This window comes from Pelmatolapia mariae, linkage group LG23 (genome assembly GCF_036321145.2).
Source record: "Pelmatolapia mariae isolate MD_Pm_ZW linkage group LG23, Pm_UMD_F_2, whole genome shotgun sequence".
NCBI lineage: Eukaryota > Metazoa > Chordata > Actinopteri > Cichliformes > Cichlidae > Pelmatolapia > Pelmatolapia mariae.
The window spans coordinates 23,505,523-23,525,152 of NC_086246.1; the positions used below are offsets into that span (position 1 = coordinate 23,505,523).

At 41.2% G+C, this 19,630-nt stretch overlaps 2 protein-coding genes across 9 annotated transcripts in view; both read left to right on the plus strand.

Moving 5' to 3' along the window:
- The first annotated feature begins 890 nt into the window (after positions 1 to 890).
- Positions 891 to 10,740, plus strand: lg23h7orf57 (linkage group 23 C7orf57 homolog). Of its 2 annotated transcripts, none has more exons than XM_063466977.1 (8): positions 891 to 982; positions 1,642 to 1,689; positions 1,798 to 1,971; positions 4,726 to 4,813; positions 5,090 to 5,219; positions 5,882 to 5,946; positions 6,057 to 6,157; positions 8,738 to 10,740. In XM_063466977.1, the coding sequence occupies exons 2-8, from the start codon at positions 1,647 to 1,649 to the stop codon at positions 8,794 to 8,796; spliced, it is 660 nt and encodes a 219-aa protein (XP_063323047.1). In that variant the 5' UTR covers positions 891 to 982; positions 1,642 to 1,646; the 3' UTR covers positions 8,797 to 10,740. The 2 variants fall into 2 exon arrangements, with proteins under 2 accessions (XP_063323047.1, XP_063323048.1); XM_063466978.1 differs by having other exon boundaries at positions 950 to 1,039.
- Positions 10,741 to 12,356: 1,616 nt separating this feature from the next.
- The window catches only part of LOC134619949 (plakophilin-4-like), a 69,310-nt gene continuing 62,036 nt past the window's right edge, over positions 12,357 to 19,630 (plus strand). For 2 of the 7 annotated variants that reach the window (XM_063465745.1, XM_063465749.1), the window contains exons 1-2: positions 12,357 to 12,786; positions 13,574 to 13,759. In XM_063465745.1, the coding sequence (XP_063321815.1) occupies positions 13,634 to 13,759 (126 nt within the window). In that variant the 5' untranslated portion in view covers positions 12,357 to 12,786; positions 13,574 to 13,633. Of the gene's footprint in view, positions 12,787 to 12,810; positions 12,905 to 13,562; positions 13,760 to 15,315; positions 15,834 to 17,818; positions 17,931 to 19,253; positions 19,302 to 19,630 lie in introns of those variants that run through there. The other 5 variants (XM_063465747.1, XM_063465748.1, XM_063465750.1 and 2 more) reach the window with 5 other exon arrangements.

The following is a 19,630-nucleotide window of genomic DNA, read 5'->3' on the forward strand; positions in this document are numbered from 1 at the left end:
ATTAATAATAAAAAAGAACATTTGATGAGGAACATTAGAAATGAGCCAATCCAGAAATGATGAAAAATCTAGATTTTCTTTTTTTTTAAGTTATATTTGTAACTGAAGTCGAGCAAGCATGACTGGGGACATAGTACTTTAGTGACTTGTGCTAAAATAAAAGTAATTTACTTTTAATGTATTTATCCTGTGTGTATATATCAATGTGTTCTATGGTAGAGGGGGGTTAAACATACAAGAAAATGGTTTAGAAATAAGCATTAGACAAGTTTTACACTAAATATACCATATTATGTCATTAGGACTCAAATGGCACCGAATAGTAAGAATGACCCACCTGGATGATTGAGCATGCATCAAGACAAAACTGTGCAGACTGTTAAATGCAAGAATCAGACAAGCGAGCAGAAGGTCTGAATGATCAATTAGTCTTTATCTGTATGACAGACACAACTAGTGTCAATACGGACAACGTAATTACCATGGTAGCACCCATACATACAATTAAACCTTTAAAGAGCTATATAAATAAATTATGGTATGGTTAAGGGGGAAAAAAAGCTCACGTCCAACCTCATTACGATTACCTGGACACAGGTGAGTAAATATTGTCGTGTTCTATGCATAAATTATTTTATAATAAACAATAAGGGACATTAAAACATAAAACTGAGTTCATTAACCAACTAGCCTGTTTTAACAGTCGTTCGTTTGAAACAGAAATTAGTCGTAGCCCAGTTAGGATTAGCGGTTCATGCTCCGAGCACATTCACGAGAAGAGCTCTCACTCTGTCCCATTCTCACTCCTGCTCTGTGTCATTATCTCTAAATCCACTGTGAGTGTCACAGAGAAAATCACAGAGTTTTTCTCCGTCAAACACATACGATCTTCCTGCTTGTGCACCGGAAGTGGGCAGCAGGTGCCGCAGGAAGTGTCCGTGTCAAGCCCTGCTTCTAGAAGAAGAGGAACGAGAAGCTAACGGTATTTAACAGCAACACCCTGCTGCACAATTACGAGAAATTAAAAACCACATATAATGTAAGACATATGTCTTGTTTTCGTGGCTGTTGTGTTGTTAAAGACACCGCTGTAGCGCAAAATATTTGAACGCAGGAGAGCTGCTGCGGCAAGTAGGGAGGCGGCTAACCACATTAGCACGGCTTTGTTAAATTATAGCGTGGAAAACACTAGAAAAAAAAGATGCCTCAGCTGTGTTTGCCCAAGCTGTGTGACCGTATGCACATACAGGATAGTATTTGTGAAGTAAAACTCTTAATTTTACACGGCTTTAGTTTTTAAAGAGTGAGAAATGTGCAATTATTAGCTTTTATTGGTGGTAGCTTCTGAAAATAAACGCAAAATACTGCTTTTATTTTAATGGTCTCGTCAGTGTCATTACTGTGGCGCACAGTACCGCCGCTGTGCTTTACAGAAGGCTCCAAATACCCTAGAAAAATTACAAATATAAGCAGGTGTTTCCAGTGTTTTTTGGCTTTTTTTTTTTTTTTTTGTAAAATCAACACACGTGCTGTCAACTAGGCAATAAATTAGGTGTGAGAAATGCCAGGTTGTTTTAAAGAAACTCTTTGCACATTCTAAAATGGGCCTGTTTCTCATCAGACCTGCCTTTTTGTCTTCAGATAAAATGAGTGCTGCTGTACCCAACCATAGAAGGACCAAGCCCGGTGGTAAGATCCAAACTCTATAATCTGTAATACATGTTGAAACTAAAGGCTAAAAAATTAATTACATATTTATCAGCAAGGACACAGCGTTGTAATTTTCATTTATTGCAGGCATAAAGCCCGGGGCGGCGAACAGCGGCGCGACGGGACCGACCTCCCAGATCCCCGGGCTGTGCCAGACCGCCACTGAAAGCGCTCCAGTGGAGAGGATCAGTGGGCGGCGAGTTGGGATATTTGAGACGGACTCGGACTACGTCAAGCTTGCGAAGCAGGGGGGACACAAAGGTAAAATTACACAGTTGTTGTCTGTTCATATAGATGCCTCGAAATGCATCTATATGAAGATTGCCAGTGTAAAAAAGTGATTCATGCTCTAATTTTATAAAGAGTTTCAGAGTTTTCCTGGCTCAGAGTAGAAGACTAAAAAGAAGTCTATAATTTTTGTCCATTTACTAAACAGAAACATATTTTGAGGGGAGACTAAACTATATAAAGTACTTATACAAGTATTAGAGCTATATATAGCAAATGTTAGAGAAGTCTGTTTTGTGTGTCTGAAAGAGTCTGATTTATTCCATTTTTAAATCATCAAATATGTCTCTCGGTCAGCCTCTAGTATGCTTATGCAGTTCAGGGTCATGGGGAGGCTGGAGAGTTGGGGTACACCCTAGACAGATCATGTCTGTCTCAGGGCCAGCACTTTGACACAGACAACCATATAGAGAACCAGTTGAGGTGGTTTGGAGATCATCTCATTTTAGGCACTTCCTAGGTGAGGTATACAGGACATGTTCTACCAAGAGGAGACCTTGGAACAGACCCAGGACATGTTGGAGAGATTCGGTCACTTGGCTGGCTTGGGAGCCTCTCAGTGTTTCCCACGACGAGTTTTAGAGGTGGCTGGGTTGAGGTTGTGCATCTCTGTTTAAACTGCAGCCCCTGTGACCTGGACCCATATAAAGTGAATGCTTGGATGGATATTGAGTAATATTATAATTCTATAATAAAGTTTAGTATCTGAATGTCAACAAAAGAAAATGAAACATAAAAACACAAAAGTCAGAAGGCCTTAAAATGGCTCACAGCTGTGCAAGAAAGGAGTTTTGTTTAGCACAACCCGACGTAGGCGATTCCTTCTACGGTCTGTACCAGCATTTGGATGAGGAAACTCATTCACCTGGCTTCACGTACCCTAACATAGGCAGTCAAGCCAAGCAGTCACATAAAGGTGGTTATAAGGTTGATAAATGAAGCCAGGGTTTATTTATCACACGAAACATGGATAGGGTACTCAGCAGCAGAGCCACAGATTTTACAGTGGAGATAAAAAGATGAAGAGGTTAACCACATGATCCAGACTGAAAACAGCACAGCTGCTGCAGACACATCAGCTGTGAGTGTGTGTGAGGTTTTAAAGGTGCTGCATGAATGCATGTGAGCTTTAAGTGCAGTGAAGCGTTACTGGGCTATATTAATAAAGTTTAGCCTATTTGAAGGAGGAAAGCTGGCAAAAATGCTGACTGTAAGAGTTTACAGACCTCTCAGTACCACAGCTCTATCTTTAAAGAGCGGGTGAATCAGATGGATTACAGTTACATATTACATTAAATTAATCTTTAGATATCCCTTGAGCCGCTGTCCTGGTAATGTTCAGTCATAGTCTGTGTGCAAATTTGTTAGAAGGCCAGCAAGTACAAATAGGTGTTGTGTTTTAGGATTCTGTATTCACACGTGTAGAACAATAAAATTGATCAAGAATTGCAGCAAACAGGGAGAAAAATCAATAATAAAGAACGGGTATTTATTACTGTTGCTCTTCAGAGAAATAATAAAGGCTTCAGATGCTCTTAAAAAAACTGCACACTCTGTTACTGACCACACAACACAGGTGTGAGGGCTTTTCCAGGAATGGTGACTCTGTTTTCCAGAAAAGTAGTTAGTTGGTAGGCAGCAATTTCAAACCTGATGATGTCTAATCTTAAACATAACCTGGTCAGGATACCCTGAAGTTACCTGGATGAGCCCTCTGCGGTTGCTGCTCTCAGCGTGGAGGCTTTGAAGCGACACTACTCGCCCCATTTTTGTGAATAAAAACATCTAACGGGTGACACACATGGCTTTGAAATGCAAACCTCAAACAACAGGCTTAAAAGTCCACAACATGAAAAGAAGGAGAGAAAGAAAAGCTTCTGCGTTTTCGGAAAACACAACAGTCTCTTTTTGTTTATAGAAACTGCAACTTTGCAGGCTTCATTTCTCTTGGGAGAAGCAGAGCTCCTGCACAGAAAGTTTCATATAAATATTTCATGCTAGTCTGCATGTGTGGGCTCATTTGATAAGAAATGTGATATTGTGGTTATTCAGATTTTAATTAAAGACAAATATTTTTAATTTACTCACTATATCCACATATATTACTCATTTATCTTTTGAATTAAGTTTAAGGAGATGTATTTTAAAATGTATGCATGATGTCTAGGGTATAGAATAATCAGAGCCCTGTAGAAGTTGTAGTGCTTGTTTTTGTGCACATACATGCATTAGAGGCTTGAGTCCAGATACCAGAGTCCATTGGAAAAACTTCCAATTAAAGATTTTGATGTGTTAAGTTCAAGTGCACTGCTTGTTTAACATAATCTGCTCTCTTTAAAGCTTTTAGTGACTTGGCACTCACTCTGCCTCCTGGGCACTCTACAGCTTCTCTCCACCTTGTGCTGTAACTGAAAAGTTCAGGGTCGCGATCCGCGCTTTGTTGTAGATGGTTAAGGACTGTCAAATCACTGCTGTAACAGCAATGCAGGAGAATAATGTGGCAAATAGCAGAAGAGAAGATAAACATTATGAATTCACAATTAGGCTGCCTTAAAAAAACAGCTTTCCATCCTCAGCTTGGACTGGAGTAATTGTTTAGCTGCTTGGCTGAATAGGCTGTGAGTTAAATGCCACATTGTGCTCTTAAAGGTGAGACACAATGCTTCATTACTGCTGCCAGTGCTTTGGTTTCATTGTGTTTTTTTTTTTTTTTTCTTTTTGCTGCAGGGCTGTTGAGCCACGATGTGGATGATGACGACATGCCGAAGAAACCCTACAATCCATCCAACTGGTTTGGAGGAGATGAGTCAAAGAGGTGAGAGACGAGCTGCGATGAGGACGCGTCACTAACTGAAAAGCTTCAGTTATAGCGATTGTTTCTATAGTTTAAGCGGCTGAAAGCTCTGATTGTCACACAGATGTGAAGCTTTAATAAAAGAGAAATCTGATGATCGTTTGCGCTCATTGGTCATCCTGAGCGCGGGCCTCGGCATTAGCAAGCCATGCAGTCTGCATCCTAACAGTTGGCAGGCTGTCAGAAGTGTCCAGCAGTAATTTCACATGGCATGTCATCGTGGTTTTGTGCTTACAGCGGAAGCAAGGAAACGTCTCCCGATGGCCAGATGAAGGGAGGCAGGCAGCCTCTCGCCCCGCCGTTTGGCACTGATAACAGTACATCCTGGGAAAGAGAGACTGATAGATTTACCCAGGGTAAAGAGAAGGTGAATGGACTCCAAAAATGCATCACCCCCTCCCACTTCCACTGCCGTTCCACTGACGCCATACCAGTGCCTTCCATATTTAATTTATTTATAAGTTTTTCCCATCACCTTTCCTTGTGTTTTCACCTGGTTTCGCTCCATTGACGCATTTTCAGCTTATTTGAAGTTTATTTGGGTCTAATTTGCTGCCGGTGCTTTGGGTGATAATTTACTGGAATTTTGTTTATTTAAATCAAATCTCTGGGTAAGTACAAGCGATGCTTTGAATATATTACACTGTACAATATCTGAAGAAGTAACGTTCCTGAGCTGTGACAGAGATAGTTTTCAGATATTGGAAAGTTTGCATCAAATAAAATGTGCAGAGGAAGTGCAAAAAAAATTTAAACTGCTATTTATTATATATTTATGATTTTTAAGTATTTTGGGTTTGAACGGTTTTGCTTTGTTGTCAGTTTCTTGGATCATTTTTCATGGCATAACTATTTTCTTCACTTTTCTTCCTTCATTTCATCCTTTTTCTGTTTCCTAGATTTACCCCCATGCTATATTAGTAGCCCACTTAAAGTAATGATGTATTTGTTGAATAATTCTGCTGTTACATGCAAGTCCTTTATGTCTTGAAGTGATACAGAGATAACCACAGCTTTCTCAACCTGCAGATGTCTCCTGATACTCCAGGCTCTGAGATGGAGGGTCTGACAATAAGCAACAAATACAAAAGAAGGTAATAACTCTGGTTGTTTGGTTCCTTAAAGTAACTATATATATATATATATATATATATATATGGGTTAAAGCGTAAAGTAAAACTGCTGCGTTCTGCCTCCTCTTCAGGTCTTATGATAAGAAGACTCCACCCGTCAGCATGTCCAAGCTGCTGAGTCACGGCTACGTGGAGGGGCAGAAGAAGTCACTCAATGACGACGATGCCTCAAGTATGACGTTAAACAGCCGCAGGGTGTTAGCCAGTGATGTGTGAATCCTGCAGTAAATTCAATACATAGTATCGATCGTGTTTACAGATTTAATACAGACCCGAGGGAAAGTGAGATAAGAAATGTTTATTTGTCCCAAAAGTTGCCAATTAAATAGAAAATACAAAGAGTTGAAGACCTCAGGAAATAAGTAATGAAGGCAGGTATTGTGGTATAGGTTGGTAAAAATTTCCTGCATCTGTTCTTCTATCAGCGGAGCTAATGGAGATGCTAGACAAGGTATACAGCTACAGGTCCAGCAAATGGTCGTTGCATCCACAGCCACAGTCTGCATCAGCTGATGGATGTGTCCAAACAGTATGGTGGTTCAAACAGCAGCACCAATGATGAATTTTCACAGCGAGTATCAAAAATGAGTAAAGAGTGCGTGCACCTAAGGCATCATGTAGGTCTTTAGACTGACTTCACCAAATATGATGCCAAATAATAAATTATGCTGGGTGTTCATGAAAGTAAAATACTTGTAAATTGCTGTCGGGCTACTGTTATGGCTTCTTTAAAAATTACATTTTGTGATGCTACAGTAGTGAAAAAACTACACCCTCTTTCAATTTTAACGTTTGACATATCTGGATAATTAAAAATTAATTAATTAATAATTAATTAATTAATTATTTTAATACCCCAGAGGAACAACAACACATGACGCATTGTAATTATTTACTTAATGCCAAAATGCAGAAGCTGTGTGTGGTTATAAACTAGATGAAAGAAAAAGAAATCAAACATAGACTTGGCTCAGCGTTACGGGAAAATGAAATCATTTTAAAATTGTTTGCAGCCAACATGGAAAAACTGGGAACAAAGTTGCTTCTAGAAATCTGTATTTCTTACTGACGCTCATCGGGGAAAGGCAAAGACTTTAGACACTATTTAAAAAAAGATTAGACCTTCCTGCTGTCTGCGCACTGAGCGAGCTTCCAGCATTGGTGATGTACTTTCACAGAGAATTGATTGGTCAGTAGGTGATCTCTTATTTCAAACTGGATGTGCTTTGGAGCATGTTAGGCCTGCGGCAGAAGTCATCATAAGAATGAAAACTTGAGGTTAACCCGACAAGTTAACAAATCCTGCTTCATAGTACAGGTCTCAGGCCAACTATAACGACACAGTTACACTGGAAAAATACACTATATTTCCAAAGGTATTCAGTCACCCATCCAAATCATTGAATGTAGGTGTTCCTATCACTTCCATTTCCACGGGTGGCTAAAATCAAGCAGTAAGGCATGCAAACTGCTTCTACAAACATTTGTGAAAGAATGGCTCACTCTCAGTCGCTTAGCGAGTTTCACTATGGTGCTGTGATAGGATGCCACTTGTGCAACAAGTCCAATCGTGAAATTTCCTCACTACTAAATATTCCACAGTCAGCTGTGGAAGCAAAAGTGAAAGTGATTGGGAATGACAGCAACTCAGCCATGAAGTGTTAGGCCGCGTAAAATGACAGAGCGGGCTCAGCAGATGCTGAGGCTCATAGTGCGCAGAGGTCACCAACTTTGACTGCAAAGTCAATCGCTACAGACCTCCAAACTTCATGTGGCCTTCGGATTGACTCAAGAACAGTGTGTAGAGAGCTTCATGGTAAGCATTTCCATGGTTGCCAGGGGAACGGTACTTGTCTTACTGCATTGTGCCAAGTGTAAAATTTGGTGGAGGGCGGATTATGGTGTGGGGTTGTTTTTCAGCAGTTGGGCTCGGCCTCTTAGTTCCAGTGAGAGGAACTCTTAATGCTTCAGCATACCAAAATATGTTGGACAGTTTCATGTTCATGAAACTTTGTGGGAACAGTTTGGGGGTGGACCCGTCCTGTTCCAACATGACTGTGCACCAGTGACACATTTGAAAGTAATTAGCCAGTGTGACCAGGCACGGATGAGTAAGTTTGGTGTGGTAGAACTTGACTGGCCTGCACAGATTCCTGATCTCAATCCAACAGAACACCTTCGAGATGAATTAGAGTGGAGACTGCGAGCCAGGCCTTCAATCCAACATAAGTGTCTGCTTAAAATTTGCATAAACGCACTCCTAAACCTTGTGGAAAGCCTTCCCGGAAGATCTAAGGAGCTTGGAAAGAAAAGCAACTGGATTTCTTTGAGTTTCTTGAAGACATTTCATCTCTCATTCGAGAAGCTTCTTTAACCGAAGAAGCTTGCTTTTCTTTCCAAGCTCCTTAGATTACAATTACTAGCACTAAGAACCTACACAGACACCTTCCCAGAAGAGCTGAAGCTGTTATAGCTGCAGAGGGTGGCCCAACATCATAATAAACCCTATGGATTAAGAATGGGATGACATTCAAATTCCTTTGAGCGATACTTTTTTCCAATATAGTGTACATTTATTTGGATAAACTGTCCGTTTGAAGTAGTTGATGTAACACTAATACTAATAAGCTGGTTGTAACAGTAGATTACAGTGGTATTAACTCGTATGTCATTAGTGGGAGAGAGCGTTTACAGTTTGGTCTGATAGGCCTCAGAGACGTTTCCTCTTCTTCACATTTGTTTTGTTTTTCAGGTGTGACCTCAGAACAGACGAGCACCGTCGCGACGGAGGACGTGGACGATCTGGAGTAGTGAGCGCAGGTCTTGGTCTGGAGGGGAATGGGGGGGGGGGGCGTCTTAACACTGATTCATGGTGTCACAAATCCACGAAGGCGCTGCTCTGCCCCTCTTGGAATCACTCACATTTACTGTACATCCACTGACTGTTATGTTTTTGTACTCATGTTTATGCAAAGGTACTGTCCTCTCTCCCTATTTATTTGCTTTAATTTGTAAAAAGAAGTCAGGCGGGTTTTATGTTTGAGTAGAAGTGTCGGTGCTCACGGTGTCTTTTATTTGTTTTGTCGTTCCTCGATTTGAAAGACGAGTCGTTTGCAGGGCTGGAAACTAACAGGCTGGTCGTTTCCGCCTCATCTGCTGTTAGTTCCCCTCCCTGGTTGTATGAAGATCGAGTTAGTGAAGTAACCAAGTGTTTGTGCTTATAAATTGTGGTTCCAGTGACGTGACATATTTATTCTTTTTGACCAAATGCTCCTGCTGTCTGAAGGGATGCTACAGGTTTGTGTGTTTGCTGATGCGGGGGCAAATACGCTCATTCACTGAGACAGCAGCCCTGCGGCTGTGACCACGTGCTAAAACGAATGCTGATGGCCACAGCCGCCACAGTTTGTTTGGACCAAAAGTGATTTTTTTTTTTTTTTTTTTAGCTTGCTGCTCTGCAAAAGGTTGCCTTTTCTCGCATACCCCTTCGCCCCACAACGCTGTCGTTGTTGAGGCTATAAAATCCAGAAACATGCACTCACAAAGACTCATTTTTCCTCAGTAACAAGGCTCAACAGAACAGAATATAACAAAGAACCAAATGTTGGGGTCCAGGCCAGATACGTCAGCAGTTTCCCAATCAAAGATCTAAATTGACTCTATTCTCCAGGTTAAAGCCCCTCTCTGCTAAATCAGTGCATTTTCCTCCAGCTTAAAAAACCCAAATCTCACAAAACAGATAAAACATCCTGGACAACTTTGGGGAGAACGACTTCCTTCTGCAGGCCGACAAGCTGAAAGTCAATTCCAGTGTAATTCCCAGTGAAGATTAAGGCAGGAGAGGATTTTTTTTTCCCCTTCATCTTTTTTTAAGTGAGTTCTGAACGTGCCAACCAAGCAGTTTTTTCCCTGCTCATGCAGTGTTTAGACTTAGACGTCAGTAGGAAGAAGTTAGTGTTAGTGCACAGCCCAGTCATGCTGAGCCCTCCACCTCATGACGCGATGGAGAGTTTATTCTGATCAGATGAGAGGACGATTACTGCTGCAGCATTAAAGGCAAGGAAAACTTTGGTTCATGTAACATTTAAGATATGTATCATATAACTATAAAATGTTATAATAAAACAGCCTAGAAATGTACTTTTGGTTGTTAAAGATGCACATAGCCACCACCCTGGTGGCTATGCCCCCCCCCCCCCCCCGGAAACAAATGTTTAGTTTAAAAGTATGTGTGTATATGTATATATATATATATATATATATATATATATATACACATATACACACATATGTGTGTGTGTGTGTGTAGCTTTTTGCTTTTTATGGCTCAGTTTTTGGAACATTCAAGCCTTGCAAAATGGATGTGATACAGCAGATAATTACCTTCTTCCTCCTGCCTAATATGCCGACATCAGTCGAGAGCCAGTGTTGAATCTTTAGATTTTAACTTACCAATGCATTGAATTCAAGGTGATAATGTCCCTGTGCTTGATGTAATTCCCCAAATTAAATGCAGGAGACTTTCAGGACCTGAAAAGCTCAGTTTAGGAGCAGACTGATGCTATAAAAGTTGAAAAGCTCCCATCTCCTCCTCCTCTTGTTGCAACATTAGTTTGACTGTCAGGATGCCTAGTGAAAAAAAGTAATGGATTTCTGTGTTTGATGGACATTTCAGCTTTGAGTCATTTAATAGTTTTAACTTTTGAGGCGTAACTGTGACAGCAGAAATCCTAATCCTTCAGGGACATTTGTTCGGGGGGGGGGGGGGGGGGGGGGGGGGGGGGTGTTGCTCTTAAAATGAAAAGGATATCAGTGACGTGTTTCTCCTAATACATCCAACAAATTCATCACCTGTGTGTCAGAAATGCTGCAGCAGTAACGGACTCTCGTTTGGAAAGAATTTAAAACCCTTACAAGGGATGTTTCATGTTCAACACGGCTGTCTGGTTTTAATATATTTAATCATTGATGCATAATTTATCTCTGTGTGGTGTTTCCAACATGTTTTTACCGGCACGGTGTTTTACTTTGCAGTACAAGGAACGTCGAATGTATCATCTTTTGAAACGGTTTGCTTTGAAGAGCGGGTTTATTTTTAACAAGCTGTTAAATATTCAGGTATTCACAGTTATTTTAAAAAAGCAGTGTTTTGTCATGTGTCTTCCTCGGCTCCGTGTGAGCCGGTGGCGTTATCGGTTTACAAACCAGTAGTGGGAAACCTTTTAGTGGCTTAACTTTGCAGCTTCCTTCCCGAAGTCTTGTCACTCGTCTTGCTTTCTATCTGCAAGTTTACTTAAGGTGCACCAGAGGAGACGGAAGAAGGCAGCTGTTAAACAGAGACCATGCTTACGTTTAAGACCGCACACAGACTCTTTAATTGTCATTTAAATAAATGGGCATGTGCATGTACCTGTGTTCTGCTTTTTCTTTTCTTTCTGAGCGTGAGAATCTACTAACGAAGCTCTTCCTTTTCTTTCTACACCAAATGTGGATGCTTTCTCACACACACCTATTTAAAGATGAGTAAAGGTGTGTTCATGTTTAAGCTTTAAAACAAAATGAAATTTGTAGTAGCTTTAAAAAAAACAACTTTAAAACAATATTTTCTTTATTTTTAGTCTCTTTTCAAAACTCTCCAGGTCACCTTACATTAGTATAATTTAGAAGCATATACATAATTAAATAAAATAAAAGCACAAAATCTTAGTCTGATAAGATTATGGCATACATAGCATATGCATTTAAACAGATATACAACCACAAAATCTCCTAATCAATTGTAAATTTGCTCCACTACAGTTGTAACATGATGTCTGAAAGTTAAAACATTTCAGCTAAAAAAACAAAACCTGCTACCAGCAAACCGGAAATGAAGAGCAAGGTTACCAGGGCTGTGTGACAGGAGAAGTCTGGAAAAGTGTCAGAAGTCACAGGAGTTCATGGTAAGTTTCAAAATATGCTAACTTGATTGCACCTATCAGTTGTATTCCCCATCCTGCTAGCTGTTAGGGACAAGTACTGGTGGGTTTCCACTGCCACTGTAGTCAGCTAACACGAGGCAAAAACGTCATCAAAATATGTGGATTAAAATACTCACATAGATTAAAAAAAATCTCTTAATATTTCATCTGTATTAATTTGAATTCAGTGGTTTAGTAGTTTAATTATTTAATTATCCTGGCGTAAAAGGGCTTCCATAAAATAATTTCCATAAGTTATCCTGAAGTGCTTCATAAACTTTACTATTAAATTTACCGTTGGGAGTCCCATAATGACCAGTCAGGCCCACGGAGGTTTGTGTAGGGGAGAAAACACACTCACACGCGCGCGCACGCGGGCTGCATCCCTCCTCTCCAGCGGGGTGTTTGCACGGAGCTTCCGCGCATCTGCACGGCTGCAGCTGCTGCAGCAACGCATGCAACGGTGGGGCATCGGTGACCGCTGATCGATTATCGTATTGGAAAGCAATTCGTAGCCGCATGGTGACGTCACGCCACTGATCGGTAATAGTGGCTGGGCGGGTTGATTGGTGGGTGGGTGGCTGGGTGCTGCGCGGACGCCAGGGGTGGATGAGTGCACCGAAACCCCACAGCAGGTGAAAAAGAAAAAGAAGAGGAGAGGAGGGGGAAACACATAATTGCAGGAGGAGCGCGAGGACGTGCACGGGGACTGTTTGTTTATTTTTGACGTCGGCGCGTGGGAAATGTAGTAGCTGTCACGGCCGTCCGCAGGTGGAGGATGGATGTGTAACAGGACGGATCGAGCCAGCTGTGGCCTGCTTCTGACAGCAACATCTGGCCGGTGAGTCCTCACTGACAGCCGCTTGCCAGGCAGGAGGGCGGGCAGCGCAGCTCTGCGTGCCCGAAACAAGAGAGGCAGGCTCGGATTGACACAGCCGCGCTCCCCGGTCTCCGGTCCGGTGAGTCGGTGTGACCTCGTCCTTGGCTGCCGGATGGTGGATGAGTGATTGATGTGTGACAGTCAGGCTGGTGTGCAGATGTGATCAAGGCTCTTCGCTTATCGCCCAGAAAAGAAACGGGGGTAAAAAAAAAAAGAAAGAAAAAAAGACCCTGAACGTGACATGTTGTTAAATGCCTCCCGTGCAGATTGCATGCACACCTTCAAATGCAATGCATAACATTTACACTACTGCAACTGTAAATTGTGGAGACATTTGCAGTCACATGCGGCACAGAAGGGTTAAATCCCCGCTGAAATGCCTCACAATTCCACGGAGATTAAAGCATATATAAGGGAAAGCACTCTAATCTCATCAGTGAGCCTCATTATGAATCCCTACAGAGGCTGATACTGTAGGTGCATAAAAGAAAAGCACACCATGAGCCTCCATAGGGGTGTTGTAGTGATACCATAAGGTCACTATAAAATCAGTATGAGTCTCTGCGGGGATATTAGGGAGGTTTATAAAAACCAGTGTGAATCGCTGCAGGGCTATTATAGAGGGTGCTCCCCTGTAAACTCACCCTGTGACATGCTCAGTGGCCCCCCTGGGGGATGTGACAGTGATTTTCTGGTCATTGTGCCTCCTCCTTGTCCACATCCTGACCGGCTTGTAGTCCTCCTGCAGGGTCAGAGAGGGCGCCTCAGCAGCCAGCCGGCTCTGGACTACAGCGGGCAGGTAGAGGCGATGGAGGAGGGTGACACAGAGGGGGAAGGGCCCATGGTGGCCAGAGAGGGACCGAGTGGTCACAGCCACCCTACAGACTCCAGCGGCACCACCACCACCAACCTCCTGGCTTCTGTCAAAGAGCAGGTAGGCGGCAGAAGATGCTGCAGTCACACCCTTGTTCGTGTGTGCTTCTCGTTTTCCCACATTATTCCCACGCCTTTCACTCTCCATTAACTCATCAGTGACTGACTTTGGCTTTACACTGCCAGTTCTGAGGCTGCATTCACACTGACAGTCCCTGTGTTTTTGATGGAGCTCATACCTTATCTTCTTTCGCTGTTTCTTTGCATTAGACCTGCCTGAAGATCTCTGCACAGAGGCACTCGCTTAGGAAGATCCAACTGTTTAAGTGTCTCTGTATTGATTTTATGTTTGTCTGAGGTTGTCCTTGTGGTCATTTGTGTCTCTTTGTGGTCATTTTGTGTCTCTTTCGGGTCATTCTGCATCATTTTGTGTTCATTGTGCATGCTTTGTGGTTGTTTTGCATATGTTTTTGAGTCATGTAGTATAACTCTCTGTGGTTATTTTATGTCTGTTTATGATCATTTTACATCCCACTGTGATATTTTTGTGTTTTTATTATTTATTTAGTTTCTCTTCAAGCTAATTTTCATCTCATCTGTTTTGTGGTAGGCTGCTTATCTTTGATGGTTTTTCTTGCCTCCTTTATAGCTTTTTGTGGACATTTCCTGCCTCCCTATGGCTATTTTAAATCCTATTTTGGTTGTTTGGGATGTGCTAATTTTTTGTTCATTTGTTGTTGTTTTGTGTGCTTCTGGGGCATGTAACTTCTCTTTGTAGTCACTTTGTATCTCTTTTGGATAATTTGGTGTCTCTCTTGCACTATTTTGCGTCCCACTGTGTCTGTGGGTTTAGCTTGCTTTTCTTCGAGGTCTGTTTGCATCCCCTTGAGGATATTTTCTGACTCTTGAGTTATTTCATACTCCTACATGGTTTTTTCATGGTCTTGTGTGTCTCTTTGTGGTCATTTTGTGTCCCATTGTGGTTGTTTTGGATCCCTTTCTGGTCATTTTTTTAATCTCTGGAGCCATTTCACATCCCTTTGTTTTTGGAGCTTTTTGTTTTGTATTCATTTAGAACAGGTTCCTCTGTCTTGCTTTATGTTTCTTTTATCTATTTTGGGGACATTTTGCTTCGCTCACATTCTTTTGTTTCCTATTGTGGTTCTTGGAATTTATTTATTTATTGTGTTGATCTTTAGCACCTTAAAGTTGTTTTGTGCCACTTAGTGGTCTCTTTCTACCTGTTGTTGTTATGTTGTTTAGTTGTTTCCAGGGTACCTTTTATTTTGTTGTTTTGTTGTTGAGTCCTCCTTGTGCCATTTTGCATTCCATTGTAGTCATTTTGCATTTCTTTCGTTTCTCTTTCAACTCTCATTTGATTTTGCTTCTTATTGGGCTTCTTTTTTTTTTTCTTTTTTTTTACCTCTCTGGTTTCTTTTGTGTATTTTGGGGGCATTTTGCTTAACATTGAGGTCATCTTCTATCCTTTTGTATTTGTATTGCATGTTTTTGGGGCATTTTGATTCTCATTGTGGCCCTTTTGCATCTGTTTATATTAATTTTGTATCTCTGGTATTATTATGCATCCCTTTTCTCTGTTGTGGTTTTGTGTCCCTGGATATTTTTCCATCCCTCTGTAGAATCATGTGTACCTTTTCACTATCCTTTATTGTCATTTTGTGTTTATATGCATCATTTTGTATCCTTTTCTCTACATTTTCCTTTCCTTTATGGTCACATTGTGTCTTTGTTTTTCTTCTTTTATTTTTCATTTTGCTTCCGTTCTGTGGTGGTTTTGTCTTTTGCTGCTCTCTGAAGTCATTTACATCTGATTGTGGTTGTTCATGTCTCTTTGGGCTAACTGTAACACCATTGGTGTTCATTTGGCATCCCTTCCTGGTGATTTTATGTCCTTAAGATCATCTTACATCTTTTTGTATTTACTTTGCCTCCTCTTTCTGATCATTATAAATCCTTTCGTAGTTGTTTTGGGAGGATGGTCAGATTGTATGAGGGGACACTACACCACTAGCCATCCCTGTGGTCCCGCCCCTTCTCACAGGATAAATGAAGTCTGCGATTCACCCAAATTTACTGAGCAAATCCAGAGGATTATCTGCAGATGAGACTGAAATGTAATGGGTCTCCACGCTGAGCCTCATGAATTTGCACCCAGAATTCTATTAAAACTCTCATTAATAATTTCCACTATCAGCCTTCTGTGATGCTCTGCCCTTAAAAGGATGGGAAAAAAACATATTTAAAAAAGATTTACTCACACAGGAGTAGATGTATTACTTCTGCTTTTGATGTTTTTTTTATTATGAAGATTATAGACATGGCAGATTTGCACAAGATTAAGAGCAAAGACAACTGCTGCAGTTATTACAGATCGCTTGAGGTCACCTGGTGATATTTATCCAATGTAAACAGGCCTTTATACGAACTGACAGCGATGTTATGAAAGTGTGTTTTTGTACCTGTTTCCTTTGCTTGCTTTCCACACATTTCAGGTAGTGTTTTGTCTTTTGTCATTTCTTTTATATTCCACTGCAGTATTTCACTGTTTTTCCCCTTGTCATTATCATTCCTACTGCTGCCCTGCCAGTGTGACTAAACCTATCTCTGGTTAAATGCTGTAAAATTTAATTAACAGCTCAGGAACATTCAGATATTCAAATTGATGCGTTGAACGCTGATATCAGCTGACCTCTGTTTTTCTAACACAAATGTCTTTCTGCTGACACTCGCTGAACAAACATGAGATCAGGGAGAGCGTTACAACACAGAGACACATGTGAACGCAGCCTCCGTCTGTCTCCCTTCCCTGCTGTTATTTTTGTGGTGATTTCTGTCCCGTCGACACAGGAGTCTGTCTGTTGTCCTGCTTTTAATTATTCCTGGACTGTGGCCATGTTCTCAACTTAGTCCCCGAGTGTGTGTGACGCCGAATGAGGCAGGCTGCTATTTAAAGGCTTATGATGTCCAAGAAAAAGAGAATCAGCTCTCACTTTTAATCTGCCGTTTCTGTGTCGCTGCAGATTGTGCCTAAATCTCTGCTGATGTGAATTTGGGGAAAAGGTTGTTTCCAGCTGCTTTTGGTGTTCGTAGAACGCAGCAGGAGCGGCTTTGTCACCCCTCGATCGCTCTTGGTGCTTTAAAAAGCTCTGCTTGAGCTTCATGTTGCAGATGTTGCCTGTGTTGTTTTCATTTCTTGTTGATTAAAGTCTACAGCGGGTCCCCGCATGATGAAAAAAAAACTTAAGGTTGGAATTGAAAAAGTTGGATGAAGAGTCAGTTCAAGATCGATACTAAACACAACAGCCTCAAAGGAGTTTGTGACGTAGTCACGACTTGTAAGACATTGATTCATTTTTGTGGACGTGAATCTTCCAGTTTTTTCGTGTCCCTGAGAACAATTTTTTTAATCAGACCGCTCTAATGTCTGCTCATTCATGTCCACGTTCATGAAATGCACATTTTCCATTTTCAAAAGCTTAAAAATTCCACATTTAGAGGCTGAAGCAGTTGATTTTTCTACTCACACAAGAGATCACAACATTCTCCCTTCTTCTCTTCTTCTTGATTAGGCAAAACTGTTTAGATTTCTTCTTCTTTTTCTTCTTCTTGCTCCCTTTAGGGGTCACCAGAGCAGATCATCTGCCTCCATCTCACTCTATCTCTATCATCCTCCTCTGTCACACCAAGCCTCTGCATGTCTTCCTTTACTACATCCATGAATCTTCTCTCTGGTCTTTCTTTTTTCCTTCTGCTCAGTGGTTCCACATTCAGCGTCCTAGATCACAACACACTTTAAATATCGTAAGAAATGTGAGTTGGAGGGTGTAGCTGCAACCCAGCGCGCTTAGTGAAGAAACCCTTATACGATGTGAGAATCTGATCAAGCTGTTTATCAGAGGGAAAGTGTGATTTTTAGGACACTCGAGCCAAACATTAGCTGGCGTAATGTTAGCTTATAGCCGGATGTTGTTGTCGTTTAGCCGGCTTGTTGTCAGCTGTCCGGAGACGGGAGGGTCGCATCTCTAATCTGCTGACAATAAGTAAGTGTGACGATATCATTAATAAATAAGCACGCTTACGCTCTTTTTTGAATGTTAGGGCTCTGAGGCCTGAGCTGAGGAAGAAGAGGATGACATTTTATCAACATGGTGGCCAAGTCGCTTACCTTCTCATTTTTTGCTTCTTTGGTGAAGGGGATCCCATCTCGAATGGTAAAACTTCATGAATGCAAATTAAATTTGCATCTGCACCTGTGAGCTCTCTTTAGCTCTCTTCTTCTCCACTATTGGTGCGCTACACATCTGGCTACTCTCTGTCCAAATATAGAAAACATGATTAGGCAGAACACCAATGTCCTTCTCAGCCACTGTTTTCAAGATGGCAGGGTAACACAGCAGCTTCCACAAAAGCCTGCTCCTGTGTGTTTTCAATTGATTCTAATTTTATGAGAGCTCATCAGTTTGTTGGAAGACGTAATTACACACTAATCAGTGTAAATTCATAAATGTAAAATTCATTTTTTCTATTAAATAAACTAAAATCTAACTGCACTTTTAAACTGTTCAGTAGCAACTTTAGCTCTTATTTTCCAGATGTGAGTGTTAATGATGCACATAACTAACCAGCAGAGCCGCCTTTCACTGCCCAACATTGTTTCCTTAAAGAGTCCGTGCATCACAGATTCAGCGTTAAACCCACACTGGCCATTTTCTGACATGTTGAGGTTGTTCTGTAGCAGTCTAGCAGCAGAGGTTGGAGAATTTCGTTCTCATCACCATGAGTCATCGGACATGTTTTTGTAGTAACATAGCAGCTCCATTGAACCCCAGTCCTGACAGGAAGCCTGCTGACTCAAACATTGTCTGATATAATCGCATATATAATCTTTTTCTCCTTCCATGTTCTCGATAAGCTTACGTGCCGCTGTAGTCTTAAACCTTTGCATTATTGCCCGCCAGGTTTTTTTCTGTGTTATTAACCAGAAACCAATCTTCAAATTATGATGCACCATTTTTTAGCTGTTTCATGTGTCATGGGCTGCAAAGCATTTGCTCTACAACCTTAAGGTCAGCATTTTCTTTTTCTTTTTAAATCTCATCCCCCACATCTGAATCCAGCTTCCCTGCCAGCTGCTCAGACCCTTAAACCGTCTACAAAAGGTGACTCTGGGTAGTTATTGCGCTGCAGAGCTTGTTAGAAGGTATTGTTGTGGGTATATTCCTGCAGGCACCAGCGAGGTGATGAAATAGGATCCAATAAGGCTGCTCTCAGTAACTGATCTGTGTCCTGAAGGGTTAAGTGAAGGGCAGCTGGACTTCCTCAGCTCTGATTGACTGGCGGGAAGTCGGAGGCTTTTTTTCTTTGTCAGGTTGATTACATATTCTTTAGGTCACGTTGGGGTCACATTAAAGAAGGTCTTGAAGCAGCCTATAACCTTGTGAGGAGTTAAGATGAGATATTAATGGGATCATATTCATAGCAGTGATGTTATCTATTTAAAGATACTTTTTTATTCTCTGTGTTGGAAAATGCAGCCGTGCACACAGGTGGAAACAGAAAGAAGAGGCTTTCATGTGAAACAGGTGTGCAACAGCACCACTACACTGACACTGATGAACTGGGAAGCATGAGTCCTGTGGATTGGATTGTATGGAAGCTAATTAAAAAAATTTAATGAATTGTGTAATGATAAAAAGACCTCAGGACCCATTAATGACACATTATTACATACAAGATATCTTTGGTGTAATTTGTCTACATCCAAAATAGTTTGACTGACCTCAATAGAAGTCCTGCAACATCTGAAATAAATTGACCCAGATGTTTTCTTCTGATATTCTTACTCTTGTAGGCACGGTTACCATTAGTATGCAAAAAAATTGAAAAATTTCATGTGAGTTCAGCTTTTAGA

Bases quoted from the DNA above. Each gene is read 5' to 3' on its own strand.
- lg23h7orf57 (XM_063466977.1), top strand. From the start codon at position 1,647: ATGAGTGCTGCTGTACCCAACCATAGAAGGACCAAGCCCGGTG. The intron at 5,220-5,881 runs GTGAATGGACTC...CTCAACCTGCAG, and splicing joins TTACCCAGGGTAAAGAGAAG to ATGTCTCCTGATACTCCAGG. The intron at 5,947-6,056 runs GTAATAACTCTG...CCTCCTCTTCAG, and splicing joins AGCAACAAATACAAAAGAAG to GTCTTATGATAAGAAGACTC.